The 23,281-nt window shown below is 34.2% G+C and overlaps 1 protein-coding gene and 1 long non-coding RNA gene across 12 annotated transcripts; both read left to right on the plus strand.

The window, feature by feature from the left end:
* Window positions 1-316: 316 nt before the first annotated feature.
* LOC18437823 (HAD superfamily, subfamily IIIB acid phosphatase) lies at window positions 317-9,956 on the plus strand. Of its 11 annotated transcripts, none has more exons than XM_088873334.1 (8): window positions 317-919; window positions 1,417-1,514; window positions 2,351-2,466; window positions 2,565-2,682; window positions 2,912-3,362; window positions 4,971-5,180; window positions 5,491-5,572; window positions 9,683-9,956. In XM_088873334.1, the coding sequence occupies exons 4-8, from the start codon at window positions 2,610-2,612 to the stop codon at window positions 9,836-9,838; spliced, it is 972 nt and encodes a 323-aa protein (XP_088729460.1). In that variant the 5' UTR covers window positions 317-919; window positions 1,417-1,514; window positions 2,351-2,466; window positions 2,565-2,609; the 3' UTR covers window positions 9,839-9,956. The 11 variants fall into 11 exon arrangements, with proteins under 11 accessions (XP_088729460.1, XP_088729464.1, XP_088729468.1 ...); XM_088873338.1 differs by having other exon boundaries at window positions 2,354-2,466; XM_088873342.1 differs by having other exon boundaries at window positions 2,392-2,466.
* A 2,614-nt stretch (window positions 9,957-12,570) lies between these two features.
* Window positions 12,571-20,390, plus strand: LOC148780701 (uncharacterized). The gene is made up of 2 exons (XR_016060329.1): window positions 12,571-14,396; window positions 20,115-20,390. It is a non-coding gene; the product is annotated as an uncharacterized LOC148780701 (long non-coding RNA).
* Window positions 20,391-23,281: the final 2,891 nt, after the last annotated feature.

Below are 23,281 nucleotides of genomic sequence, written 5' to 3' on the forward strand. Positions count from 1 at the left end.
AAAAATTTCTAGACTTCCAATCATATGTGAAATATCCTCATAAGGACGAAAATGACCTTGATTAAAGTCATATCACAACTGACCTCTGCTCCACATTCCTTCAACATGTTGCATGGGCACTTTCGTCCTACCTTAAAATACCTACTAACAAAGAAGCCTTATTAAAGTAAAAAAACTGTGCGGCCCAGATATTATTCCGATCTGCTGCCTAATGACGAAATCCCAGCCGTCCAATTCTGGACTGTCCATGTGTTCGAGCTCTGGAATTTTATAGAAGTCTCCCGCTCCAGCTCACCGTGAATTATTGGCGGCTTAGGTTTTACTCCTGTAACTATCAAAGGAGGAGAAAAACCCTAAAAATGGCGGATTTCCCGTGCCCTAAATTCCAGTGCAACATGTTCAAATATCACAATTTCTTCCACATTTATAATAAGGCTTTTTTTTTTTGTCCTGTTTAGTGATTTACTCTGCTGCTTTTTGTGCATTGGATTGAGGCGTTTTTTTTGTTAGATTTTGCTCTGAATTCATGAGAATGGAGTTTTTTTTTAGGTTTTAGATTGTTTCTCCTGGCCCAGTTGAAGCAGGAGGGGGAGTTTGAGGTGTATGTTACAGTGAATTGGTGTCAATGCTTGTTTGTGTGAATGAGATCTTTTGGTATGGAATTTGAGGGATTTTAGGGAAGATAATTGAGTTTTTAGGATTACAATGCTTTGCTGGTATTGATCTTGGAGAAAAGCTGAGGCTTTTTTGTTCTGTTGTTTGTTTCTGACGGTTCTAAATAGAGCAGTTTTGATTTGTAGCAAATTTTATCCCTTTTTATTTGGGTAATGCTTGATTAAGTGAGCTTTATCTCCATGGAAACCCAGATTATGAGTCAAGGATCTTTTGCGCCTTTTCCAAAGTGAGAATTCTGTTTAAGGTCGCTATTGAATTCTCTTACGGATGCTATTTGTCTGTGATGAACTTTAAATTTCTGGTTCAGAATTTCATTCCGTTTTATTTATGCAAGAGATTGAATTGAAATTCACCATTGCTCTATAAAGAGAGAAAAAAAGAAAAGGATCACAATTACTCTGTTCTAGGATTAGCCTTGCCATGATTGAACTCTATCTTATACAATATCAAAGTAATCTTTTAATCTATTGAAAAAAGTGATCAACATAATTTTTTTCAATTTATTGAATTGTGGAAGTGGATGCTATTAATAGGATCCTGTAAATTCCTCTGTAGTTTGGCTAGGCCCTGAATATTTTATTTTCAATTATTCAGGGTTTAATAAAATAAAAATACCTCAGATCTTACGGGACCATTACATAGAACAGAAAGTTGTTTGTCAAATTAGCGTGATATCTGAAAATGTTTCCCTACCAAAAAGAAAAAAGAAAGAAAATGGTTGACAACTTGACATCTCTGCAGAATTTCAGAATTTCCAGTGAATGATTTATTGTTAATGGACAAAATGCGTGGAATGGAAGCTAGCGAGGGCTCAATTTGATCTGATTATCCTTTGAAGGGTAAGAAGCATTTTGTTGGTTTGTTTTTTTTTTTTTACTGATATTGACTTGGTAATATTTTGTAGCAAATATCTCTGGACGATATATGGAACAACTGGTCCAGAAACTTGAAATGTCACAACACTACAATACTACATGATCCCATCAATTTTTAACTCCCTCCCTCTTGTCTTTAACAACTGATAAGGTATAAGAGTAGTCATTTAATAAAACATTGTCAGCTTCAGGCAGTGTCCTCATATTTCAAGTTTCTGAAAGATATGCACAATTTATGTGTGTGTTTTACAGTTAGTATCCTGAGATTCTACCTTCGTTTTTAAATATATACAATCTGAATTGTTTACTGATTTCTGGGCTACCACTTGCCATAGATAGTGACCCAAGTGCTTCTCATTTTGTGTTTTAGATGCTTTATTTCAATAGCTTTTTGGGGTCAAATCCCATGATTTGTCTTACATCTTCATAGTTTGAAGTGCTGTGGTGGTTCATTTTTTTCTTAAACATTGCGATTTGGTCCAGTGATGAGTTTTTTTCTTGATGAACTATGATGCGTATATAAATCAAACTGAAAAGCACGAAGGCACCAAACACAACAAGGGTTATTAGAGCAGTGCAAATTGCAAGAGAAAATTTCTTCACTATGCGATACATTTCTCGAACGATTAGATAGCCAGGGAGTCTATCTTAGTTTAGATATGCATTGGTAAAAGCTTGGGCAGAAAAAGGACTTCTAGAAAATGCTTCTAATCAAACTTGTTTATTTTGGAACATCTCGCTTCATTTATATTTGGATGCGATATGAAGGCATTCATTTCTGTGAAATGTTTTTGGTATAGAAGCCAATTGATTCTTGAAAACTGATGGTCTGCATGCGAAGTGGCAAACAGAACGGGCTTTCTCTATGAAGAGGATTACCATATCTTTTGCTCAGAAAGTGACATTTGCTCCCTAGGTAATATTACTAAATTCCGTTAATTTTAAAAGAATATGATGAGTTCATTGTGAAATTATTCTAATGCGGCTTTATTTTCGTTTGCTTGTGGCATTCAGTGGTTATTGGAGAAGACTTTTCAAGCTTGTCAAGTATTTGTATTCATGTCTTATTATTCAGTAAATCATGACGAGCATGAGAACTCCAGCCATAGTCTTCCAAGTAGACGAGATTCTGGTACTTGTTGCCGCTTTTATTATTTGCGTATTTGATTTTCTTGCTACGTTTATATCTTTACAGTCATTTGAGAATTTTGTGTATATTCTCTTTCTTTCCATTTTGCTTCTCTACTTCATGTGATAACTTTTCAATTCTCCTCTGAAGAGATCAGTATTGTTCAAAAAATGGAAAGAGTGTTATTCTTTCCACTTTCTTCCTTTGACCTTCTATTTAACATTTTTTGTAGAAATGGGAAGTAGCTTTCTGGTTGAATCTGGCATCTATGTGACATCTTTCGCTGCGAGCATCTTCATTGCAGCCCTTGTCACATTTGGAGCTTTGGTATTTACATTGGTGATTGCTTTAGCCTTCATGTTGGAATCTTGTCATACTAAGACTAATGGAAATATTGAGCTTGGAATGGCTACCAAGGAACATGATTATTGCAGAAGTTTAGCTTCGAATGCTGAACTTAATGGTTTTCAAATAAATGAGCTCCTTGCTGACTGCAAGGACTATGTAGTTCACTACATTAAGAAGGATCGATATCATCATGAACTAAATATGAGCATTCAGGTAGTGGACAATTACCTAAGCACTTTGGTGCCAAATAAAGATGGTTTGGATGTGATCTTAATGGACATTGATGGGATTTTATTCTCAAGCCCATCCAATTACCATGATCAGACACGGTTCCGGTAATTTCTCATCTGTTTTATGTTATGTCGCATTGTTGGGGTCTTGTTTTATCTCCAATCAACTATTTGGGAAGGTATGCAACAATCAAATGGGCGCCCTAGATTAACCATAATCTGCAAGAGGCTACCAATTTTCAAGGAAATGCTGGAAGGTGATGAAGAGAGAGTGGGAACTCACCAGAAGACAGTGATGTCCCAATGGTGGATCCTTCTCTATCTCTTCATCACATCTTATCATTTTATTGGATGGTGCTGATAGATTTGGCTTTCCATAGTCCATCTGATCATGATATGCTTTCCCTTTACTTTTGGCTGTTTAAATGGATGATTGATTGGATACTGCTTTTCTCTTGACGATTTTTCTGCTTTTTATTCTTCATTCCGTGTCAAATTCCATTGGCTATTCAAGATTGCATTCAAGTGCCTAAGCATGCTTTCATCCTCTCATAGAATTGCTAATTAATGGTTAGGTGTATGCCTCACTAAGTAGGCATATAAGACAGAATTGCTAATTAATGGTTAGGTGTATGCCTCACTAAGTCGGCATATAAGACAGAATTGCTAATTAATGGTTAGGTGTATGCCTCACTAAGTAGACAGAATTGCTAATTAATGGTTAGGTGTATGCCACATTAAGTAGGCATATAAGACAGAAGCCTTACGTACAACAATAAAAATTCACACACAAGTATAAAAGATTAGGAAAGAAGAAATAAAAATCAATGGAGCATACAAATTCAATGTATTGTTGAAAGAAAAAAAATACAAACTTATCACTTGCTTAAAAAGACCAATATTATTCTAGTTTACTTTCACCACTTTTGTGGTAATAAGATGATCAATCAACTGATTGTCAGACATAAATCTTAGGATCCACACATTAGCTTTCAATCAATAAAATTCAATACAAAATTTTATTATCTTGAACTTCTAAATTTCAAAGTTTGTGGCAAGTTTCAATAGTAATGGTGAAATTTCTTTCAAGAAGTGACTGGCCTCAGACTGGATAACTACTGAAGAGAATATGGGGATATTTATAACATATATGGACTACTTAAAGTGTGAAATTCTGATGATTGCTTACTAAATCTTCTCATGTTGTGATCAACACAAAAACATTGTGGAGATCTTTATTTGTCACTATTACCAAAAAACCGTTGCTTCTCATTTAGACTAGTCCCTTATCCTAATAATGGGCAAAGTAAAAAGTCAAAACTGTAATAACTAGTAGAAGGTCAAAACTGTAGTAATTAGTAATTATATTGTATTTGTTAGCTCTAAGAAACCAAAATAATACTTTGATATACTAGGATCGATCAATAAGGCGACAGAGGGCTGTATAGAAATCATATATGTTATCTGCTCCACAGACTACGTAAGCATAAATGATGTGCAAATTTTGTAAGAAAATAAAAGGTGAGTAATTTTGTTATTCCTGCTTACTGGATAATAGCAAGTGGCATATGTGACCCAAAGTCCAAATTGTAGATATATTTATCTGATAGTTATTTTCCCTGTTCAGATCATGTACATTAATCATATACATTCTATTCTCTACCCGTGCTGCAGAAAATATGAGCTTATTACTTCCTATCTATTGTGACTTAGGTTGTACCTTCAGAGCCTTGATTTAAGGAATAATAAGATTGAAAAGGCGAGGGATTTAGCGAATCTGCTTAATTTGGAGTTGTACTCTAAGCTTAGAGCTGGAGGATGGCTTTTGGTTTTGGTCACAAGGAGGCATGAGATGCAGCGGAATTCAACTGTGGATGCCCTCATCTCAGCTGGATTTAGTGGCTGGTCTTCTTTAGTTATGAGGTAAAAGGGACACACGTTTTTACCTTTTTTATTTTTTATTTTTGGTTAAGCTGGGATTTGAACATCAAGCTGTGATGCCACAAGAGGAAGAACTGCTTTCCCTTTGAAAAAGCCTTCTATAATTGCATAAAAAATCTTCTTAAAAAGTTTTTTTTGAAGCACCAATTTTTGGCTCTTCTACTTAATTCTTACTGGTTATTTTGTTGTTTTGGATTTGTTAGTTCTATCGCTATCTTGTACATCAAATTATGTATTATTTCGACTTGGGGTATTAGCTTCAATTCTAAGCTTTTGCCCCACGTTGTTGCAGATCCGATCATGAGATGCCAATGGAAAGTTGGGAATACATTTTGAGGAGAAAGGAGGAGCTCCGAAACCAAGGCTTTCATATTGTGAGTGTGATAAGCAATCAGTGGGATGCCCTAACTGGTCCTAGATACGAGGCACATAATTTTAAGCTTCCAAATCCCATTTATTTACAAGTAATAGAGAAACAACTACATTTGAAAAATGCACAGGGATAGTCTCTCTCTGGATGTTCAAAATGCAGTCTCTCGCTCTCTCTCTATCTATATATATATATATATATATATATATATATATATATATATATATATATATATATGTCTAGAAGTTACACTGTAAAAAAAGATAAGACAATACATGACATGTTTGCAATGAATTTTTTGTCTTGTGATTTCGGTGGCATTGAGCTTTACTTTGCGGAGAAGACTTATGTAAGGTTGGGATCTCACTTGTAGAGTAAGATTGCAATAATCTACACTATCCATTTTATATGGATGGTGTAGATTTGATGTCATTTAAAGACATGTTATGTTTTTATATTATTTTATAAGATGGGTCAAATCTATACCTTCTAACTAAAATAGATAGTATAAAACATCACAATCTTACTTCTACAAATAAGATTGTAACTTTGTACGTCTTTTTTACTTATTTTATTTCCCTTTATAAAGTAGGATACTTGGTATTTTAATGTTTTGTATCAATGATTTAGTCGTAAAAGCTTTTAACACGATTTTAAAAAGTGTCAATGGATGAAAATAGCCTTATCCAAATCGGGAATTATCGGGGCTGACTTGAGTTCTCCTATATGCTGGAAATTGGCCAATTCCCCTTCCAAGATGTCAAATAGAATTGGCCGTTCTATCAAGAAACTCGTCCATCCAGCCCATCCGTATTCTCACATTTTGTTTCTATTATTTTTATTCATTTCAAATTTTATACTATTTTTAACATTCTCTTAAAGAGAGATTATCTTGCCCCTTTTAATGGGGCAGCCGCAAAGAAAGCTAGACTGCCCTTTTAGTCTCCCCCCCTCCAACCCCGTTTAATGGGGAATGAGCCACTAAAGCTACTATTGCTTTGCCCTCCCTCATCTTATATGAAAAAGTACAAAGAGACCATTTATCTTTGCGACAAGGTGCAATTAATCTTGATCATTAGATGTGAAATTAGATGGTTGTATTTATTTTATTGATCAAATTCAAACTTCAAAATAAATTTTTTCGAATTTTGTGACACACTCAAGCTATCACATTTCATATAAGATTTCACATAGAACAGTTGTACATAATTATGACAACTTTGTATAAAAGGTAATATACAATCCTTTTTTTTTAAAGTCTTGCCTCTATATATATTGCACCTTCCTTTCTTATGAGCGATCTTTTTGTAAAACTATTAGTCCAGAAAAAGATAGGTGTTTCAAGCAAACGAAAGCTACATATTTAATCTTTTTACGTGGTACGGCTGTAACATGCATCGAAATTGCCTTAAGAGAAAAGAAGCACATGGAAATTGCCTTAATGGCCAAGAACCACATGAAATGACCTAAGCCTCATAAAATGATGGGTTTGTCCACTGTTGAAAAAAATGGCAAATAAAACCTGGATTTAACAAAAAGATGCTCCAAGGGTATGATAAATTATGAGTTTAAATCCAATAAAAGACCTAGAAAATTTGAGAAAACAAATTTTGATTATCATATGGAAACATATATAAGAAGCGGGATTTGGTTTTTGGTCTATGTATTCACATCTATGGTGATTTTATAATCCTTTTTTTCTGTGATGTGTGCAATGGTAAACAGATATTTAGGAAGGAAAACAATGTCTCAATAAATAAATAAATAAATAAATAAATATATATATATATATATATATATATATATATCCAGTAAATCCATTTATGATTGCTTTTGCAACCTCTTGATCAGGGTTGCCTGCCATTTTATTTGCAGAGGCAAACATTGTCATATGTCTCATAACATCTAATATTTTTAATTCAGATAATCCATCAATTGTCCAGTTTACGATTGATCTTCCTGAATATGATACTACTTGTTGTATAGCATCTTCTTCCATTTGTATATCAACAGGTGTAGGTCTCTTGTGATATGGTAAAGCTGTTATTGGCTTCCAATTCTTTCCATAGGCTATTCTATTGAGATCTATGGGAGTGGTATCCATAAATGCATTCTCTTGATTTTGGATAGTATCTTCTATGATTGGTTCTTCCTGGAGCATCATTGTTTCATGCTCAGGTAACTTTGCTTTTCCTTTATCAGAAGATTCAGGTGTTGGACTACTAATGGGGGTAGGAATATTTTTTTTTGGCGAAGGTATACCTTTTATATCTAAAAGAGATAATTTTGCTATTAATTGATTCATTAAAGATTTATTATTATCACCAATATGGAATTTATTTTTATTTAACTCTGGAGGTGGTTTAAATAAAACTGCTTTAGGTATAACGGCAGCAGAAGGTTGTTCTTTTGAAACAAGTCTTTCTATTCTTTCTGCTTGTTTTCCTAATGATTGTATATATAGATTTGTATAATTATTCTGTTCCACAATATGCGGAATCATTTCCTGTTTCTTACCAAGTTCCTTGGGTAAGACTTTATATGGAGTGGCAATTATATCATATATTGATTGTGGCTGTGGTGGTTCATCCTTAGATGGGATGACTGCCTTGAGTATTATACTTTTTTCCAGAGGGTGTGTACTTGCAGTAGTAGTACCATCCGTACTGATATAGGTTTTTTCTTTTATTGTTTGAATATTATCAAATGAAGGAATAATAATATTATATTGAATACATATTTCTCTTAACCATATAAAAAATCCTTTGGTTAATCTTTCTTTTTGGAGAAACTTATTATATTTTTTATGCATTAATTCTATTAATCGAGGTTGAAATGTTTTCAAGTACTATTCTCGAATATGTTTATTTTCATCAGATGCATAATCTTTTCTGATATATTCTTTATTAACTTTTCTCCTTTTTCTTTCTAATTTGGCTGCTAAATAGGCTGCCATAGATTCATCAGAATATTGATCATATAGATTTATTTCTTCTTCTATATCATCCTCAATTTGTAATGTTAATATTTGAAAATCTTCAATACTGGGTTCAGAAGTATTTGCTATACTTGATTCAGGGGTATATGTAGGAATAACAACATGATCAGTTGTTCTTCGTATCCCTTGGAATTGTAAATCTGAATGAGGTATTGATGAAGAAGATTGAGTAGAAGGTAGTATAATAACATCAGGATTAGTAGAATAAGATTTTCTACTTGGTATTTTATTTCTTATATTCCTTTTTCTCTTAATATTAATGCCATCCTGTACTTGTAATTGTTGGGATTTTATTTCAATATTACCATCTGGATGTTCTATTATTTGATTTGGAATACTATTTTTTGAAACTTCTTGGGGCTGATTTGCATGTTGCAATGCCCATGACTGTGGTAGGATAATATCTGACCACTTAATTGTTTTAGGTACAATTGTATTAGATTTTTTCATATTTGTTTGAAATAATATGGTTTGATCTTTTTGATCAATTCTCATAATATTTGGACATAAGGTATTCATAACTTTGTAATATATTCTGTATACTATGGCTAAATTTTGAGAACCATGGATCATATTGAAACCATGAGTTTTTAAATTTATTGTTAGTATATCTAGAATATTTGGATCGGTTAAAGAAATCGAAAAATTTGAAAAACAGTTAAAATATATTTGACCACTACAAAGGCTTGATTCAACCATGCCAAGTAGTGAATCTGTGAAAATATTGTGTCTTGTATCTCTTAGGCATACAAGCACAGAAGTGTTCAACCCTAATCGGGTCAAAGGTTTCACTGCTATTTGGATTAAACCAATGTGTAAATATTTGTAATTATTTTCTTTATGTTTTTTAATAACTTTTCTGGATAATAGTTGAAAGTCTTCTTGATTCTGTGTTACAGACAAACTTTCTTCTACTGTCTTGATGGCATAACCCATCTTGAATTTAAATGATCCCTTATGATAAATATCATGTATTGGTACCTTTGGTATATTCCAATTTTGAATTACGTTTTCAATATCATTTATTATGATCTGTTCCTTATTTTTTACTCTCAATGTTTGAGATGAAGTTGTACTAGTACTTTTAAGATTCCTAATTAAATTTGCCATCTGTAGGTTGCGGGTAATGACAATCTGGACGATCAAGAATCCAACGTTTTCCCTAAGCGGGTCTCCCTGGCTTTGGCGGTACTTTGCAATAGATTTCTTTCGTCTCTTGTCTTAACTCTCAGACCAACTTTCTTAGTAGTAAATTTAAGTAGGTTTCCCTAGTAATAGTATAACTTGTACTCTAACAGTGCTAGTGAACTATTGGGACATGTTATAGTTTACTAGTCATGTACTGTATAAACAGATTACTGTTTGCATAGTTTGTACTGTTTGGCTCTGATACCACAACGCCCAGGATCTATAGTCCGATCCTATTTATCGTATTGTTTAAGGTGATAATTGAATCTAGAGTAGATATGTAAATATGAGGCTATTATATTTAATTAATTCTTGCAGAATTTTATAGTAATTAAGAAGGAACAAGATTAAGCAAATAAGAGGGATAACAGATACATCTATAACTAACCATTGAGCATAAGTAAAATCTCTAATTTTTATGCTAAATAGTATTTTAAATTGCATCGTACAATTTATATCATTCTAAAACAAACTTTATTACAAACTTGTAGCACACTATTACAAACTATTGTAGCACACTATTACAAACTATTGTAGCACACTATTACAAACTATTGTAGCACACTATTACAAACTTTTATACAAAAATTTAAAATTTGAAAACAGAAAACAGAAAACAGATAGACTTACTGGGTACATATGCAGTAACTGGAAAATAGTTTCCAGTGATGCGGGCAATATGAAGGAAGAGAGGTAATATTGCAGTCACACATTTAAATATAGAGAGAGTAGAGATTGAACCTGATGATTGAAGGATATTGAAGCTATGAGGTCAAGATAGCTTGTAGTATTTTCAAGACGAGGGGCTGAATATAAAGCAGGTTTCTGAGTATGTGGCTCGAAGAGAGAGATGGAGCAGAGAGGCTCAGAGGAGAGTAGAGGAGAGCATGAAGAGAGAGAAACGGAAGAGGAAGAAGAGTGGAAGACCTGCAAAGCAGAGAGGATAGGCGGCCTCTGAAGCAGAGGGAAGAGACTAGGCGACCTCCGAGGCAGAGGGAAGGAAATGGACGACCTTCCTTCAAATGAAATGGGGCCTCCCTTTTATAAGCGAGATTGCTTAGGGGAGAAGCAAAGGTAGGAAGAAGCGGACAAAAGGGATGAAACCCGAAAGGAATCAAACAAAAAAGAAAAAGGGAGATAAGACTAAAAGCGAATAAGGCCAAAAAACAAAAAGAAGTGGCTACAGTGAAAAGCCAAGTGGCTACAGTGCTTATTTGTCTTTTTGTACACAGTGGCTACAGTGATATCTTGTCGTATATGTCGGTGATCACTGTTGATGATGCTTTTTGTCGGTGAAGGTGTCGGTGATGATGGTGACAGCGTCGGTGGAGTCTATGACACATTATTGTTGTTGATACAGTCAGCTGGACACGTGTATGGTGATGAATATTGGAATCTTTATCAGCAACTATTTTGATTCTTTATGGAATATTCTTCAGGGTCTCTGACTGAATTCGTCCGGGTCATCTTCTTCTGGATCAGTTTCTTCATCCGGATCTTCTGTAGGGAGATTAAGATATTGGTTGGTGTGTAAAGGAGATGATTGTATGGTCTCCTCAGAAGAAACTGGTTTTTTCCCAGCTTCAGCAAATATTTTTCTCATTTGTTTTTCTAATGTCTCTTTTGAGGCATTGGGGTTTGTCTGGAGCATATTTCTCATATAGGTTGGGAAATCAAATGAAGTATTAGCTGTATTCTAGCTTGGTTGTTTTTCAGGGGTTTTCTGAGGTATTCTTTTAGGTGTGAGTGTTGTGGGGTCCATATTGAATATGTCCCACCGCTTGACAGAGATAGTTTTTCCAAGTCTGGGGATATAAGAATAGTCAGCAGTGGTATCAACTGAGATTGAATAATCCCATTTCATTATCCAGGGGATTTGATATAGGGCCATGAAATATAAGTGGAGATCAATGGTATTATCAACATTGTTATATTCTTTGAATTGTTCCTGCACTGTTTTGAAAGCAGGAGGTAGAATTTGAGATGTTGAATCCCACACAAAAAACCAATTTTTAAACCATGTGGGGAATCTTTCGAAAACAGGAAGCCGAAACTGAATGTACCAGCTGTGTGTGTTATTGGGATTTTGGTACTAGAAAAACTTATGCCATGCTTCAATATATTCAGCATACTTATAATATTTATAAGAAAAGTTTGGGTTGTGAAGTTTCTTTCTTTACGCGGGATTGCAACCCCACTCTTCATAGGAAAGTAAGTTTTTAATTTGGACCTTTGAATATGCAATGGTCTTGGTATTCTGTTGATAATAGTGGACAACGGAAATGGATCCCGTTTCCATCAAGATGGCTTCAAAGTATTCTCTGGTTTTAACCACATTGGAAGGGTTAAGATGATTAAGCAAATATAAAGGAGCAAGTTTTATTGGCTCTGTATTAACATGTTTCTCATCGATAGTAATATCCATGAGATAAGCTCTTTCTATATAAGAAGATCTGGGTATATTGGATTGTGAAGCAGACTTGGTCTGGGCTGGAGAATATATAGGTTTTGAAGCAGTAGCTTCGGGGTAGGTGATCTGATGAACAGGCGAATGGGAAGGTGAACGAATTGCCAAAGGCGATGGTTCCCCTTCATATGGTATTATATTCGACATGGGCTGTTTGTCTCGGCGAGAATTGCCTCGAGAACCCATTGGACTAGGTGAAGGTGAAAGTGAAATATTATTATTATTTCTATTCTATATTTCACTTTCACCTTCACCTAGTCCAATGGGTTCTCGAGGCAAGTCTCGCCGAGACAAACAGCCCATGTCGAATATAATACCATATGAAGGGGAACCATCGCCTTTGGCAATTCGTTCACCTTCCCATTCGCCTGTTCATCAGATCACCTGCCCCGAAGCTACTGCTTCAAAACCTATATATTCTCCAGCCCAGACCAAGTCTGCTTCACAATCCAATATACCCAGATCTTCTTATATAGAAAGAGCTTATCTCATGGATATTACTATCGATGCGAAACATGTTAATACAGAGCCAATAAAACTTGCTCCTTTATATTTGCTTAATCATCTTAACCCTTCCAATGAGGTTAAAACCAGATAATACTTTGAAGCCATCTTGATAGAAACGGGATCCATTTCCGTTGTCCACTATTATCAATGGAATACCAAGACCATTGCATATTCAAAGGTCCAAATTAAAAACTTACTTTCCTATGAAGAGTGGGGTTACAATCCCGCGCAAGGAAAGAAACTTCACAACCCAGACTTTTCTTATAAATATTATAAGTATGCTGAATATATTGAAGCATGGCATAAGTTTTTCTATTACCAAAATCCCAATAACACACACAGCTGGTACATTCAGTTCCGGCTTCCTGTTTTCGAAAGATTCCCCACATGGTTTAAAAATTGGTTTTTTGTGTGGGGTTCAACATCTCAAATTCTACCTCCTGCTTTCAAAACAGTGCAGGAACAATTCAAAGAATATAACCATGCTGATAATACCATTGATATCCACTTATATTTCATGGCCCTATATCAATTCCCCTGGATAATGAAATGGGATTATTCAATCTCAGTTGATACCACTGCTGACTATTCTTATATCCCCAGACTTGGAAAAACTATCTCTGTCAAGCGGTGGGACATATTCAATATGGACCCCACAACACTCACACCTAAAAGAATACCCTCAGAAAACCCCTGAAAAACAACCAAGCTAGAATACAGCTAATACTTCATTTGATTTCCCAACCTATATGAGAAATATGCTCCAGACAAACCCCAATGCCTCAAAAGAGACATTAGAAAAACAAATGAGAGAAATATTTGCTGAAGCTGGGAAAAAACCAGTTTCTTCTGAGGAGACCATACAATCATCTCCTTTACACACCAACCAATATCTTAATCTCCCTACAGAAGATCCGGATGAAGAAACTGATCCAGAAGAAGATGACCCGAACGAATTCAGTCAGAGACCCTGAAGAATATTCCATAAAGAATCAAAATAGTTGCTGATAAAGATTCCAATATTCATCACCATACACGTGTCCAGCTGACTGTATCAACAATAATAATGTGTCATAGACTCCACCGACGCTGTCACCATCATCACCGACACCTTCACCGACAAAAAGCATCACCAACAGTGATCACCGACATATACGACAAGATATCACTGTAGCCACTGTGTACAAAAAGACAAATAAGCACTGTAGCCACTTGGCTTTTCACTGTAGCAACTTCTTTTTGTTTTTTGGCCTTATTCGCTTTTAGTCTTGTCTCCCTTTTTCTTTTTTGTTTGATTCCTTTCGGGTCTCATCCCTTTTGTCCACTTCTTCCTACCTTTGCTTCTCCCCTAAGCAATCTCGCTTATAAAAGGGAGGCCCCATTTCATTTGAAGGAAGGTCGTCCATTTCCTTCCCTCTGCCTCGGAGGTCGCCTAGTCTCTTCCCTCTGCTTCAGAGGCCGCCTATCCTCTCTGCTTTGCAGGTCTTCCACTCTTCTTCCTCTTCCGTTTCTCTCTCTTCATGCTCTCCTCTACTCTCCTCTGAGCCTCTCTGCTCCATCTCTCTCTTCGAGCCACATACTCAGAAACCTGCTTTATATTCAGCCCCTCGTCTTGAAAATACTACAAGCTATCTTGACCTCATAGCTTCAATATCCTTCAATCATCAGGTTCAATCTTTACTCTCTCTATATTTAAATGTGTGACTGCAATATTACCTCTCTTCCTTCATATTGCCCGCATCACTGGAAACTATTTTCCAGTTACTGCATATGTACCCAGTAAGTCTATCTATTTTCTGTTTTCTGATTTTAGATTTTTGTATAAAAGTTTGTAATAGTGTGCTACAATAGTTTGTAATAGTGTGCTACAAGTTTGTAATAAAGTTTGTTTTAGAATGATATAAACTGTACGATGCAATTTAAAATACTATTTAGCATAAAAAATAGAGATTTTACTTATGCTCAATGGTTAGTTATAGATGTATCTGTTATCCCTCTTATTTGCTTAATCTTGTTCCTTCTTAATTACTATAAAAATCTGTAAGAATTAATTAAATATAATAGCCTCATATTTACATATCTACTCTAGATTCAATTATCACCTTAAACAATACGATAAATAGGATCGGACTATAGATCCTGGGCGTTGTGGTATCAGAGCCAAACAGTACAAACTGTGCAAACAGTAATCTGTTTATACAGTACATGACTAGTAAACTATAACCTGTCCCAATAGTTCACTAGCACTGTTAGAGTACAAGTTATACTATTACTAGGGAAACCTACTTAAATTTACCACTAAGAAAGTTGGTCCGAGAGTTAAGACAAGAGACGAAAGAAATCTATTGCAAAGTACCGCCAAGGCCAGGGAGAGCCGCTTAGGGAAAACGCTGGATTCTTGATCGTCCAGATTATCATTATCCGCAACCTACAGATGGCAAATGTAATTAGGAATCTTAAAAGTACTAGTACAACTTCATCTCAGACATTGAGAGTAAAAAATAAGGAACAGATCATAATAAATGATGTTGAAAACCGTATTCAAAATTGGAATATACCAAAGGTACCAATACATGATATTTATCATAAGGGATCATTTAAATTCAAGATGGGTTATGCCATCAAGACAGTAGAATAAAGTTTGTCTGTAACACAGAATCAAGAAGACTTTCAACTACTATTCAGAAAAGTTATTGAAAAACATAAAGAAAATAATTACAAATATTTACACATTGGTTTAATCCAAATAGCAGTGAAACCTTTGACCCGATTAGGGTTGAACACCTCTGTGCTTGTATGCCTAAGAGATACAAGACACAATATTTTTACAGATTCATTATTTGGCATGGTTGAATCAAGCCTTTGTAGTGGTCAAATATATTTTAACTGTTTTCTAAATTTTTCGGTTTCTTTAACCGATCCAAATATTCTGGATATACTAACAATAAATTTAAAAACTCATGGTTTCAATATGATCCATGGTTCTCAAAATTTAGCCATAGTATACAGAATATATTATAAAGTTATGAATACCTTATGTCCAAATATTATGAGAATTGATCAAAAAGATCAAACCATATTATTTCAAACAAATATGGAAAAATCTAATACAATTGTACCTAAAACAATTAAGTGGTCAGATATTATCCTACCACAGTCATGGGCATTGCAACATGCAAATCAGCCCCAAGAAGTTCCAAAAAATAGTATTCCAAATCAAATAATAGAACATCCAGATGGTAATATTGAAATAAAATTCCAACAATTACAAGTACAAGATAACATTAATATTAATAGAAAAAGGAATATAAGGAATAAAATACCAATTAGAAAATCTTATTCTACTAATCCTGATGTTATTATACTACCTTCTACTCAATCTTCTTCATCAATACCTCATTCAGATTTACAATTTCAAGGGATACGAAGAACAACTGATCATGTTGTTATTCCTACATATACCCCTGAATCAAGTATAGCAAATACTCTTGAACCCAGTATTGAAGATTTTCAAATATTAACATTACAAATTGAGGATGAGTTATAAACAATCAAATTAGAGCCCACCTTCAAATAGTGCTGAGAAATATGGTTTCAATAATGGTAAGTTTTGTGATAGCCTCAAATTATATTTTTATATTTAGTTATAAAATTAAAGCTACAAAAATAGTGTAGATCAAGCAGATCTATGAAAACTTGAAAATCTTAAAAATCGATGGTCGAAAAATGTGTTACAAGATGCATTATTTATAAAACTAGAAATTCTTTTTTTTCTCATGTCTATGCATCTTGATGTCGAGACAATTAATTTGATGATATTTGGGCATCAAAATAACCTCTTCTAGTGAAAGTTTTGAGGTGGACTCTAATTTGGTTGTTTAGAACTTAGGCTATATATAAACTTTTCCCTTTATAAAATAATAAAAGTTGCACTACCTTATTATTTTTTTGGGAACTTAAAAACAATATTTATAAGGATCTTTACTAAATTTGTTGGAATTTTTTTAAGTCTGGATCTAGCCAATCTGGCCGATTTACCGATTCAGAGCATTAATCTACCAATCCAAACTGGTTTTTCAGAAAGTCAATCCAGGGTACAGTTCCATTTTTTTTGTTTTAAACATTAGTATTTAATAAGCCCCTACAGCGGCTTCACATCACCCACACTGAGTGAGTCCAATCCAAACTGAAAAAAATAAGCTATCAGGTCAAGCCGCTCGAGTCCATGCGAATTTCCCTGCTAAGCCTTTGGATCCAAGCTGTCTCAAATCAAATTGCTGATATTTAAAACCTTGTCAAATTCTATGTAGTTTTGAGGAAAAGGTATAAAATAGAGTTGTTTACCTTTGTTACAAAGATGTCACAATTACTTTTGGTCGATTGATAGGAAATTGCATGATTTTTGGGTGTCCATTGACCGGCTCAAATATGATAATGTTTTTCGAACTTTGTGATACACTCGAAGCTATCGGCTTTTAAATGTGATAATTGCAAGTAATTGTGATGGTAAACACTAGAATAATTTTGACCCAGAGATAGGGAGAAAATGGGAAAAAAAAAAGATGCAATAAATAAGGAAAAATAAGAAATTAAAGGCGAGTGATCAATTGGAAGATTTAAACACTCAAAAATCACTTCTAAGTTATGCTAGAAAATGTTGTTCGTGTAAAAAAATTTTACAATGATATAGAACTTTATTTTTTCACTCCCAATTATGATATTTAAATATCAAAAAATATTGCAGATTGAAAATATCTAAAAGCATTTTGAAAATAGATATTCCGGACAATGTGTTACAAGAAGAATTATTTTTAAGACCTCAATTTTTTCTCATATATACATCTGGTGAGTGAGGTGATCAATAAAATCATTTTTTATGGCCAGGATGACTTTTTTACGGCAAGAAGTGAGATGCATCTTAATTAATAAAGTTGACGCGTGATATATATTTTTTCAATATAAGAGAGACTCTCATTTTTATCTCATCAAGGGCAGTTTTTATGGACCCTTGACTTGTTTATATTTGATAATCATCATAATCGTCAAAACTTTTTTCAATTAATTGGACTCGACTACACAAATCCTGATGCGCCATTATGCTCTATTAAGAGCATGGCCCTGAATGAAATTTGATAATCGGATATAAAATCTCTTGGTAGCTTGCAAATTTATTTCTATCCCCCATTATGGAATTTGAAACTCTAAAATTCATGCAAACACATTGGATCAGTGAAGATTTGAGATTTATGACTTAAAAAAGAATGTTACCATATGGATGGATCAATTTTAGGGTTGAAGATTCATTTTTCTCCAAATCTATGATGGTCACGATAATAGGGCTGGCAATGGGTTGGGCTTGGGCCTGGCCTCACCAGCCCTAGGTCCCCTAGGCCTGGCCCAGCCTGCGCTATCCTTCAGCCACACTATGTGGCCCAAACCCTAGTTTTTTAGGGTGGGCTGACCTGACCGGGTTGGGCCACCCGGCCCATTTCCACCCCTACGCGATAATGATGTTCGATTTGTGGGTTTGGACTACTTTCTCTAACAAGATTTGAAGTGGGGCTTTACTATGTTCCTTTGGAGGAAAGTATATAATGAGACAATTTAGGTAACAATTAATCTTAACCATTAGATGTAAAATTAGAAGGCTGCATTTATTTTATTAACCAAGCTCAAACTCGAAAATAAATTTTTTCGAATTTTGTGACACATTCAGACTATCAGATTTCACATCCAATGATTATAAATAATTGTGACCTCCATAGATCAAAGGTAAATGGTTTCATTGTACACAATCTCTTGTCTTATTCTTTTTTCTATATGTTGAGTTTTTTTTTTTAAAAAAATGTACATAAGGCCTAAACGCTTTATAAAGAATACAGCCACACTTCATACCCCTAACGAAAAATGTTGTTCCAGCGAAGCAAGAGAAAACTTCAAATCAAATCTCAACATTGATTATTACGGGCCAAAACATAAAATAAAATTTTAAAGATAATTTACGTCGTAAAAAAATTTATTAAGTTTTTAAAGATCAATTTTTATATTAAAAAAATTCAGGCCATTAAAGAGATATCCAACACTATAATCTAATTCTTTAAATTTTCCTTAGCGTTTTTCCTAACCACAACCATTTGTTAATGCAGTGTAGCTTTTTTTTTTAGGGAAATTTTTTTGGAAAAATATTAAAAATATACGGTTGAAACTCCTCACAATAACACAAAAAGGGATAAAAGACCACATATTATACGTAAGCATATATTTTAAATTTACATATCAATCAAGTACTTCCTCAAAATATTCAAACATTTCCTCAAAATATTCAAACATTCTCAAATTGCGCTATTCAGTATTGGTAAGCCATAACAATTAGAGCTATTTTGATAATTTTACCCAAAAAAGTACTTCTATCATTCAGTTAAAGGTACTTATATCATTCCGTTAAGGGATTATCTATAAAGAGACCATTTATCTGTTGTATATGGAAGTCACAATCATTCACACATTAAATGTCAAATTGAATTTGCTTGGGGTGAGTCACCTAGTCAGAGATTTTTTTTTCTTTTTTGGAACTTTGTGTCTATTCAATAACTTCTTACAATCACTCATTTTGAAATTTAAAAGACACAAATGATTGCGACATCCATATACAATAGATAAATGGTCACGACCTCTTTGTAGACAATCCCTTAGTCAAACTCTCTTTTTGCGATGAAATACCAAAGTACTCCAAATTACTCTAGCTTCTTAATATTTAATATGGGCAATTAGAAAGTTTTACAATATTTTTACGAAAAAAATTCCTTATCGATAGATAAATTTAAAGCATACATTAAATATAATTTGTTATCATTTGTCCATTATAATTTATTTTCAAAAATCTTTCATCCATTCAAAGTGATCCCTATTTTTTTTAAGGAAGTGTTTATATAGAGCCGAGGCTTTAAACAAACTAATTAGATCTCATCTCAAGAATTTCATTAGAAGAGGTTGTTTTGATGCTCAAATATCCTCAAATTGATTATCTCGACATCAAAATGTATGGACATGAGAACAAATGGATTTTAAATTTTTGATAATAGTGCATCTTGTAACGTATTTTTTTACCGTAAATTTTCAAGATTTTTTAAGTTTTCATTGATATGCTCGATCTATATTTTTTTAAAGCTTTAAATTTTATAATGAAAAACAAAAATCTATTTTAAAAGTATCTCAAAGATTTCCAATATTAAAACCATACACGGCTTTGTACAAACCGCACCCTCATTTAGAAGGGATCGTAATGTCGTCTCTATCTTGTAATCAGAGGACACGTTTCTTTCCTTGTCTTGTTATAAAGAGAGAGAGAAAATAGGTGTTTCTTATTGACACGTTTCTTGGCTCTAGGTTATTATAGACAGATTGGATTGTGGGCTTGATTCAGTGCGGTTGAGAATGGATTCAGCTATTGTCTTGATTCAGTGCGGTTGAGAATGGATTCAGCTATTGTCTTACTCTTTTGACATGATAAAGCATTCAACTCTGGATTTGTGCATGGAATGGGAATGGGTTTGCGGTCGTGGTGGTAAGATCGCTTGAGCCTCACCTAACGGTGTAAGCTTCGATTTTTATATAAGATCATTTATTTTTATTATAAATATATCACAATCACTTCTAGCCAAATTGGATAGCGTGGGGGACAAGTTTCAAATATTTTGAATTTAGTGAGTGACACTTCGACCCCCCTAATTTGAAATCAATCTAATTTATGAGAATGTTTGTGACTTCTAGTATCAAAGAGGTCACAATTATTTATGACCATCTCATGTGAAATCCAATAGTTTGGATATGTTTGTGACCTCTGGTAACAAAGAGGTCACAATTACTTATGACCATCTCATGTGAAATCCAATAATTTGGGTGTGTTACAAAATTAAAAAAAATTTATTTTGAATGTAACCAACCAATTTCACATTTAATGGTCAAAATTAATTGTGACTATCTTGTGCTAAGGTAAATAGTGGTATTGTATACTTTTTCCATAAAAAAAGAGAAACTTTTCTGTAATTTTTTGAAAAATTAGAAGTATGTGTTTTCAAGATAAATTCATTAAATAATGAAAATTTCCTTTTGTGTCTCTTTCTTCTTCCTTTTTCCATCTCTCTCTTTCCATCGATCACTCCAAAACGGATTGAGATTAGATTTAGAACAGCGCAGAGAAGGAGATAAATTTCAGAGGACAATCTCGAAAGAAGTAGTCTCTCTCTAGAGAAAAAGTCTTCTCTCTCTCCCAGGAAGCAAAAGATTGCATGAACAGAAAACCTATAATGGGTTTTATTCCATTGCCAACACCATCTACACTGAAACCCAAAATTTCTCAAGCAACCTCGCCGAAAATTTTCGCCAGAAAACCCCAATTACTCACAAGCAACGCTCCCATTCTCCTCTCTCTCTCTCTCTCTCTCTCTCTCTCTCTCTCTCTCTCTCTCTCCATCTTTTATAAACCAAAACATTGAAGAAACAAACAAACCTTTCATTCCATTGCCAACAATATTTACAAATTACAAAAAAACTCATTTTCCCGGCAATCTCGCCGATAAAGTCGCCTGGAAATCACTCAATGTTACCAGCAACAAGCCCAATCATCTCTTTGTCCGCCATTTTCTAGCCTGTGAAACCTTTTCCGGCCATTAATACGACGAAGTCTCGCCCAAATCAGCCCCCTGAGTCTTCTTACTTGCCTGAATCTTACCCACATGAACTTTCTCACTCTAAAAATAGAGAGCTTTAATTTTTCAGAAACCCCCTTCTTCCTGCAAAATTTGTAGCTCCTGAGGAAGACCTGTCTCTTTTCAAAGTATAAATGGTCGGAAAGTACAGAATCCGGCTGCCGAAAAATTGGGTTTCCGGCGTCCATTTTGTGGGGCGACGAGGGGGTGATATGCCGTTTATATAAGCAAAATAGATGTGAGTTGGGGTTTATATAAGAGGGTTTTAGAGAGAGAAAATGGAGATGGGGGATTGATTAGTGTTAAGAGGAGTGAGAAAGGAGGAAACTTGTGGAGCGTGTGATGGAAGAAAGGGACTCAGAGAGAGAGAGAGAGAGAGGGTGAAGGTTGCCTCTAGAGAGAGAGAGGTTGCTTCTTGAGTGGGTGCGAAATATAAGGGAGAGTAAAGATGAGAGAGAAAGGGGTTTTGAAATTTAGAGGTGTTTTGATGAGAGAGAAAAAGGATGAAAAGAGAGAGGTTCTCAAAATCAGGGTTGTTTCTTTTTCGATGCTAGAGAGAGAGTATAAAAAGGGTAGAGCATGAAAGTGAAGAGAGAGAGAGAGGGGTTTTAAATTTGGGGGCGGTTTGTATAGAGCCTAGGCTATAAACAATCAAATTAGAGGCTACCTTCAAACAGTATTGAGAAATGTGGTTTCAATACTTTAAATATTTGTGATAGCTTTGAAAGGCATTTTAATCTTTATTTATAAAATTTAAAACTTCAAAAATAGTATAAATAGACAGATCTATGAAAACTTAAAAATCTTAAAAATTGACAATAGAAAAAAGGTGTTACAAAATAAACTATTTTCAAAATTTAAATCCATTTTTTTTTCTCATATCCATACATCTTGATGTCGAGATGATTGATTTGAAGATATTTGCATATTAAAACAACCTCTTCTAATGAAAATTTTGAAATTGGCTTCAATTTGACGGTTTATAGCCTCGGCTCTATATAAACTTTTCCAATTTAAAAGTATTGTGATGGTGTGAATGAAAAATAAGGGATTGCTTATTTGGACAAAGTAGACAGGAGTACAAGAGTAATTAGAGAGAGGGAGAATGGTATGGGCTTTGGCGATAGTATTGTCGAGCTCCATGATGAGATTTATGATGTCATTCTCATCAAAGGGTAGAGGCTCAAATCCTTATTGAATTACCACTTTACTCACCCGACTTGGGCTTGGGCTCGGGCTTGATCTCGATTTAAAAAATAATAACGGAACAGAGACGTTGGTTTTGCAAGTAATCATGCATTGATATGCATTTTGAAATAGAGAGATAGTATTACATTTAGAGAGAGAAAATGCAGACTTATATGATCTCATTTAGAGAGAGAAATAGTTATGGATCTCATTTTGAGAGAGGGAACATTCGTAGGGGATCTCATTTAAAAATAGATGTTTTGGAGGATCCATTATGGATGAGAGACGTTATAGAAAGGAAAAAAGTTTATATGAGATTAAAGGAAAGGTATCCAAATATGAACATTTGATTAAAAATATCACTTGTCATGTTTGTGATTTGACGGATGCTAAGGTTTGGTCTTATCATATTTCAGATATAACAATAACAGAAAATCTCTAAATAACACGGCAACAGCAGATGATCCAGGAACCCATGCCACTCGTTCACAACATTTTAAGTTAAATGTCAACATTTTAAGTTAAATGTTGACGGGTCTTCATTTTCGAATCCAAACAGAGTTGGATGCGCAGGTGTCCAAAAAAAATGATGGTTTTTTCATTGTGGCATTTGCTATCCCCTTTAGTAGTGCATCTAATAATTATATATAATTATGT

Source organism: Amborella trichopoda, chromosome 8 (assembly GCF_054954075.1).
Source record: "Amborella trichopoda isolate Santa Cruz 75 chromosome 8, AtrichopodaSantaCruz75HAP2 v2.0, whole genome shotgun sequence".
Classification (NCBI taxonomy): domain Eukaryota; kingdom Viridiplantae; phylum Streptophyta; class Magnoliopsida; order Amborellales; family Amborellaceae; genus Amborella; species Amborella trichopoda.

Coding starts and splice junctions, on each gene's coding strand:
- LOC18437823 (XM_088873336.1), top strand. CDS start 2,610: ATGTCTTATTATTCAGTAAATCATGACGAGCATGAGAACTCCAGCCAT. Junction 3,363..4,970: donor CATGATCAGACACGGTTCCG/GTAATTTCTCAT, acceptor ATTGTGACTTAG/GTTGTACCTTCAGAGCCTTG. Junction 5,573..9,682: donor GAAACCAAGGCTTTCATATT/GTGAGTGTGATA, acceptor TGCCATCTGTAG/GTTGCGGGTAATGACAATCT.